Source organism: Terrapene carolina, unplaced genomic scaffold, assembly GCF_002925995.2.
Source record: "Terrapene carolina triunguis isolate 2854851 unplaced genomic scaffold, T_m_triunguis-2.0 Scaffold588, whole genome shotgun sequence".
Taxonomy (NCBI): Eukaryota; Metazoa; Chordata; order Testudines; family Emydidae; genus Terrapene; species Terrapene triunguis.
The window spans coordinates 189,634-196,312 of record NW_020664939.1 but is presented as its reverse complement, the minus strand read 5'-3'; the positions used below and the strand labels follow the sequence as shown (position 1 = coordinate 196,312).

At 66.3% G+C, this 6,679-nt stretch overlaps 1 protein-coding gene across 1 annotated transcript in view; it reads right to left on the bottom strand.

Moving 5' to 3' along the window:
* Positions 1 to 6,679, bottom strand: part of HUWE1 (HECT, UBA and WWE domain containing E3 ubiquitin protein ligase 1) — a gene marked incomplete at its 3' end in the record, with an annotated part of 37,248 nt that overhangs the window by 13,212 nt on the left and 17,357 nt on the right. The window contains exons 7-20 of the mRNA XM_029913332.1: positions 6,213 to 6,290; positions 5,578 to 5,625; positions 5,415 to 5,483; positions 4,934 to 5,033; positions 4,705 to 4,805; positions 4,330 to 4,480; positions 4,102 to 4,229; positions 3,568 to 3,708; positions 3,381 to 3,492; positions 2,589 to 2,690; positions 2,246 to 2,326; positions 803 to 909; positions 150 to 331; positions 1 to 12 (exon numbers count right to left, since the gene is read on the bottom strand). The exon at positions 1 to 12 is cut by the window's left edge and continues 273 nt beyond it. Coding sequence (XP_029769192.1) covers positions 1 to 12; positions 150 to 331; positions 803 to 909; positions 2,246 to 2,326; positions 2,589 to 2,690; positions 3,381 to 3,492; positions 3,568 to 3,708; positions 4,102 to 4,229; positions 4,330 to 4,480; positions 4,705 to 4,805; positions 4,934 to 5,033; positions 5,415 to 5,483; positions 5,578 to 5,625; positions 6,213 to 6,290 — 1,412 coding nt within the window. The remainder of the gene's footprint in view (positions 13 to 149; positions 332 to 802; positions 910 to 2,245; positions 2,327 to 2,588; positions 2,691 to 3,380; positions 3,493 to 3,567; positions 3,709 to 4,101; positions 4,230 to 4,329; positions 4,481 to 4,704; positions 4,806 to 4,933; positions 5,034 to 5,414; positions 5,484 to 5,577; positions 5,626 to 6,212; positions 6,291 to 6,679) is intronic.

Genomic DNA, 6,679 nt, shown 5'->3' with positions numbered 1-6,679 from the left:
AGGGAGCCAGGACTCCTGGGTTCTCAAGATCTTGGGCAAGTCCCTTCCCAGAGAAAAGCATCCGATGCCCATTGCCAGGAGGGTGCCAGGCTTAGGAGCCTAGGGATGGCTGGTGAGCGCCCCCCCGTGGCCAATCTGCCCCCCGGTACTCACCCAGCGGGTCGGAGCTGCGCCGGCGCCGCATGGCGGGCAGGTAATCCGGGGACAGCAGCACCTTGAAGAGCCGCTCGAAGGGCTGGCACTGCACGAAGGACTGGAGGCCGCGGGCGTTCAGACACAGGGCACTGAACACGTTGGGGAGGGAGCCCAGGACTTCCCGCGTGGCCGGGACCTGCCCGAGGGGGGAGAGAGCAGAGTCAGCCACGGGGGCGGGAAGTCAGCTGCCCCCCCCGCCACGCCCTCCCAAGAGCCGAGTCAGCCACGGGGGCGGGAAGTCAGCTGCCCCCTCCCCCCGCCACGTCCTCCCAAGAGCAGAGTCAGCCACGGGGGCGGGAAGTCAGCTGCCCCCCCGCCACGCCCTCCCAAGAGCCACCAGGAGCCAGAAGAGGGGGGACCGGACTGGGAATCAGACAGCGACCCCACACAGGGATTTGTTCAGCACATGCCAGGCAGGGGGGTCAGTCCCTGGCCAGGGGGGGGGGGGGGGTGTCCACCTGAGGCCTGCTCAGCCGGGAACCCAGCCCCAAGTGAAAGCTTCGATCCTAGCAGGGACCCACAGCCCGCCCACCGGGGAAGGGGACGCGAGCCGGAGGATCCAGCCAGCCAGGCGAGGGCGTGGGGCCGGGGGGGCAGCCGGGCTCACGTCTTTGATGAGGAGGGCGTGCAGCATGACGTCCGTCAGCCCGTTGTCCTGCAGCGAGGAGAGCAGTGAGGGCTCCTGGAACACGAAGACCGTCACCACTTCGGTGGCTGCGGGGCGGAGGAGAGAGCACGGTGGGTGAGGGACGGCCGTCCCACTCCTCTCGGTAAGACGCCCCCCGGCTGGGGCCGGGCCAGGGATCAGCTCCCGCGCCCAGCCACCCGTTCGTTCGGGAGAGAGCCCACTGAAACGACTAGCCCACTCTCATGCTTCAGGGCTTCAGCCAGGGAGGTCAGGAAGGAATTTCCCTCCCCTCATGCCCAATGGGGCTATTTATTCCCCCCCCCCCACCTTCCTCTGAAGCATCAGGGAGGGTGGAGACAGACCATCTGACATCCTGGGCTCTTAAAGGGGCCTGGCTCTGCTGTGGGGTGCGGCAGTCAGGTGGGCAGGGAAGTTGGACACACTAATGAGCCGCACCCAGCTCTTGCCCTGCGCCAGGTGCTGTACGTAAGGGCACCCCGGTTTCCGTTCGACTCCACACGCTACCCTAACTCGCGCAAGCAGCAAGCCGCCCTCCCTGTCCCACTACAGCCGGGCAAGGGCTCGCCCCGCACGAGGACAACCAGTCTGGAGGCGGTATCGCGAGGCTGCGCTGGGGATACCGGCTAACCCCCTCTAGCTCTCGGCAGCCACAGATCTCACTTCAGCGGGGTCGTTCCCCTGTTTCAACAGATGGGGAACCTGACCCCTGGGGGCTTGCCCAAGGCAGCCAGCGGGCCAGCTAGCGGTCGCTGCCCGGTTCGGGCCCCCAAGGAGAGCGACGAGAACAACCCCAGGTCTGGGAAACCCGCCCTAGAGCCATGTCGATTTCCTTGAACCAGAGCCGCTGGCTGGAAGGGGAAGCTGGACACACTAACGAGAAATCTCGCGCCAACTGAACGGGGATCGGAATTGCCCTTCCTCGACCGCACTGCAGAGCCGGCCCATAAATCCGCCATCCCCACACACTGGCAGAGACGGGGATCAAGTCACCCCAAGCCTGCTTCGGCAGCTCCCGGCGTCGCTCGCTCTCAGGCAGCATTTCCAACGCTTGAATCCTTCTCACGGCTCTGCCCCCCCCCCCCAATTTCTCCTCGTCCGCCTTGAATCGTGGGGACCAGAACCGGGCCGCAGCAGGAGTTCAGGGCTCCTCTGAGCACGCCCTGCCCCGCCCCCAGATCACGGCAGCCCGCCAGCCCTGGCTCCGCGGCGGATTTGCGGACGCAGGGTGGGCCGTAGTACTGAAAGGCAGCTCTCCAGGGGACGGAGCAGTCAGGGGGATGAGAATCAGGACCAGAATCAACACCCCCCGTTCCCCCGAAGGGCAGCTGGAGGGGACTCGGGAAGGCATCGCTCCGGAGCGGGGGGCGCTGCAGGCTCCCCCGGCCCTGTCCCGTTACTTACCGAGCAGGAAGAGAGATGGGCCGTAGTACTCCGCGTTGCTGATGACGTGCTTCAGAGAGGTAGGCAAGGAGCCATCCATCACTGTGAGGGGAGAGGGGCCGTGAGACACAGCAAGGGGAAGGGGGGGGGACTCCCCTTCGTATGGGGAGAAAGGAGGGGGGCTGGGAGCCAGGACTCCTGGGTTCTCTCCCCAGCTCTGGGAGGGGAGTGGGGTCTAGTGGTTAGAGCAGGGCGGGCTGGGAGCCAGGACTCCTGGGTTCTCTTGGCGGGGGAGGGGGCAGAGGAGGAGATAGGCAGCTCAGATCCTGCTCCCACCCCTCGCCCGCCACGGGCGCCCCCTCACCGTGGCGGATGCCGTCCGAGAAGGCGGGGTCCTGGATGGCCTTCTTGAGGAAGTTGAGCATGGATTTGAGGAGGGCGGCTCGCTGCGGGATACACTGCACGCCTGCGGATGGGGGGGAAGAGGTCAGCACCCGGGTCGCTGCTTGCCGCCCCCCGCCCGCCCCACCCGAGCCAGCCCAACCCACCGCTGCGGGGGGCAACAACGGCACTGGTCGCGCCACCGGTGCTGCAGCTGGGGGCAACGGCGCTCGGCGTCCTCACTTCCGCCACCACCACTGCCGCCGCTTCCGGCCGGGGCTCCGCTGAGGTCGAGGGGCCCGGGCTGCTCTCCATGGCCACGTCTGACACTGCAGGGGGACACGGAACGTTACACGCCGGGAACCACACACACCGGGATTCCTCGGCACCATGCCAGCGCCCGATTCCTTCCGGCCCCACGGAGCCGCCACCTCTCTGGGGCTGAGCCCTCTGGGAGTGGGGACTACGGGTTAGAGCAGGGGGGCTGGGAGCCAGGACTCCTGGGTTCTCTCTCCGGCTCTGGGAGGGCAGTGGGGGCTACGGGTTAGAGCACAGGGGCTGGAAGCAAAGACCTCTGGGAAGCTCTTTCACTCCCAAACCCCACCATCTCCCGGGGCAGGAGACCTGCAGCTCGGCCGACCCCAGGCCAACATCCATCTCCACGGGGTTTCGGCCGCAGCGCCGAGCCCGCCCGCAGACAGCTCCCACTGCTAGGCAATGCAGGGGGAACGCACGGCTTAGCCACCCCCCCATGCTCCGGGACGTTCCCAGTTACCTTCCATGTCCGTCTCCATCTCCTCCCCTTCTTGGAGGGGGGCAGTGGGCGGTCTCTGGATCTTTGGCTTTATGACGAAGGGGCACTCCTGGCGGCACAGGTCCACCTCGTGCTGGGGAGAGAGCAGGGCATTAGCGGGGGCTGGGCAGGGGGGTCGGGGGGCCGCAGCCGGCGGGGGGCCGGTTACCTCTAGCCGGTAGATGAAGATGGAGAGGCCGCTGTGGGACTGGAAGGCCGCCATGTCCAGGTTGGTGATGAGATCCACCACACGGACTGCCCGGGTCACGAAGGTGATCTGGTCCTGTTCGTCCCCCAGGAACTTGATCACCTGGCGGGGGGGGAGCAGCGAGATCCCTGGTTACGGGTGAGCCAAGGAGCGGGGCCACGTGCCCCCCCAGGGGGCTTTGAAACCCACCCTAGTTCCACCTGCTCAGCATGAGGGGGACGCCCGCGGGGCCAGCCGAGACCACCTCAGTCCCATGCAGCCTTGGGATCTGTGACCCGGGGAACCCAGAATCTGCCCGGGGGCGTTCAGTTCCGGCTCCGGGACAATCTCCAGAGAGGGCAGAAGTCCTTTGCTCCCCAGCCCCTCGGGAACAGCCCTTCCATTGAGCCAGCCAGCTCTCTGCCCTCGGGCCACATGGGAGCTGGGGCCCCTGTCCTGTCCGCCCCGCCCGGAGCCGGCACCCTCAAGAGGACAAAGGCCCTCTCCCCACGTCACCTTCAGTAAGGCCTCCATCATGCCGCAGGAGACCAGCGCTTCCCCGCCCGCGTCGTAGCTGGCCAGGTGGTAGAGGAAAGAGAAGAGGGCCGTGGCAAACTGGTGAGGGTACGGCTCCATGGTAGGGTCTGCAAGGGACATCCTAGTCAGCTGTTTGCCTGGGTCTCCCCCGGCCCTGCCCCCAGCCCCGCCCCCAGCCTGGCCCCACACCCAGCCGCCCCCGCTCACCGATCATGGCCTGGATGCAGTTCCGCACGAGGACCGGCAGGAAGCCGTGGTAGGAGGCGGTTCCCGTGCAGTCGATGATGCTGCTGAGTTTCGGGGTCCGCTCCAAGTGGACGATGGAGGTGAGGGTTCTCAAGGAGGCCGCCTTGATGTCCTGCGTGAGGTGACGAGGGGCGTGAGATGCCAAGCCGGGCCCTGGCTTCTCAGCACCCGCGGGGGGGAAACTGAGGCACAGCTGCCAAGGCCATCCTGCATCAGCAGCTGGTTGGGTTCCCCTCCCGTGTGAGTGGGGCTGACAAGCACAGGTGCCCCGAGAACCCCGGTACCCCGACTCCATGGGGTTACCAGCCAGCCCAGCCCCCCACCTGGGACACCCACCATGAGCTGCTTGTCCGTTATCTGCAGCACGTCCACCAGCTCCTCTATTAGCCCGTTGTACAGAATGCTGCTGGCCGACTCCTGCAGGGCGTTGGAGTACACTGCGGGCACAGAGGGGCAGCGCGTTAGGCCGGGTGGCACAGCTGGCATCGAGCAGGGCCACTGGGCGGCAGCGCCAGGCCGCGCAGGAGGCAGGCTCCGCCCTGCAGGCGGTCAGAGGCCCCCTTACCTAGTATGGAGATGGCATGCAGCCGGGCCTGGACAGCCTGCAGACGCTTTCTGTGGTTGGAGAAGCCGTGTGCCAGGCGGATGTGTGTGAAGAGCAGCATCTGGAGTGGGGCGGGGCACAGAGAGTATGGGGGGGGGTATTACGGTACAGCCCACAACCGCGCCCCACCCTTCCCAGCACTGCACAGTTCCCCCCACCACCACCGCCCACAAGGCAAGAGGCTGCCCCCAAGTAGCTTGTAATCATTAGATGGGGGGCAGGAGGTGAAACTGAGGCAGAGAGAGGCACGGGCTCTCTCCCAGAGTCAAGTCAAGCTGAGGATAGAACCCAGGAGTCCTGGCTCCCAGCCCCCACCCATTAGCCCCCACTCCCCTCCCGGAGCAGGGAATAGAACCCAGCAGTCCTGCCTCCCAGGACCCCTCCTCTGACCCCTCGCCCTGGGGACAGAACCCGGGCGCCCCAGCGATGCCCCGGCACGGACCTGCTTGTCCTTGGGGACGCTGTACATCTTGGTGAGGGATTCCATGATCTCGGAGGGGCTTTCCGAAATCTGCAGGAGGAGACCAGACGAGGGCTCGGCGCCGGGCAGTTTCAAACCCGCGTCCCGGCCCGTCCCGTCCCCCCCGCCAGGCCCGACGCCTTACCTTATCCAGCTGTTCTATGTGGATGTAATGCAGCGTGTTGCTGGTCGTCTGCAAAGGAAGGGGGCGGGGGCGTTAAAGGGACGGCGGGTGGGAATTGGGAGGGGGAGCCGTCCACAGCTTCGGTCAGTCTCCCCACACAAAAGCTAGGAGATGGAACCCAGGAGTCCTGACTTCCAACCTCCCCCACACCCGCCCCTCCTGGCACCAGGGATAGAGCCCAGGAGTCCTGGCTCCCAGCCCCCTGCTCTAACCACTAGCCCCCACTCCGCCCCCAGAGCCGGGGAGAGAACCCAGGAGTCCTGGCTCCTAGCCCCCACTCCTCCCCCAGAGCCGAGGAGAGAACCCAGGAGTCCTGGCTCCCAGTCCCACCTCGCTCTAGGGGGCATGGCGGGCCACGAGCTGCTGAGGGTGGTAGGCGTCCTGACGCCGCGGGCACGGCTAAGGAAATCTGCCCTTCCCGGATAAGCGCTGACAGCTCAGGGCGCTAAGGACAGAGCTTGCGAGCCAGAGCCAAGCAGGGCTGGGCCCCCCGGAATTGGCCTCATTCCAGGGCCTTTCAAGCTATGATTCCCTCCCCCCCGCCCCACGCTGGGGTCTCCCCCTACGGGATCAGCCCTCCCCGGCCGGACACTCACCCTTTTATCCACTTTGACCTCGGTGCCCAGATCTGCATAGAACTCAAAGTGCAGCGTGGTGGCACTGGGTGGGTATTTCTACATAGAGAGCACAGCACGGGGGGGTCAGAGCGCTGCAGGGGCCAACCTGCCCCTTCCCAGACTGGGGAGAGCCCCACCTACCCTGCTCAGAGCTCCCCCTCAAGAGGGAAACTGAGGCACGCAGGCCAAGCTGGGACTAGAAGCCAGGAGTCCGGAGCGCCAGCCTCATGTGCTAGCCGCCCTGGCAGGGCGCCATGTGCTGCTGTTTCAAGGAGGGGAGACGGAGCAGCTACCATTACAAGGAACCCCCTCCCAGAGCCGGGGAGAGAACCCAGGAGTCCGGGCCCCCAGCCCTCCTTCCAACTCACTAGACCCCCCCCTCCCCTCCCTGTGCCAGGAATAGAACCCAGGAGTCCTGGCTCCCAGCCCCCCTGCTCTAACCACCA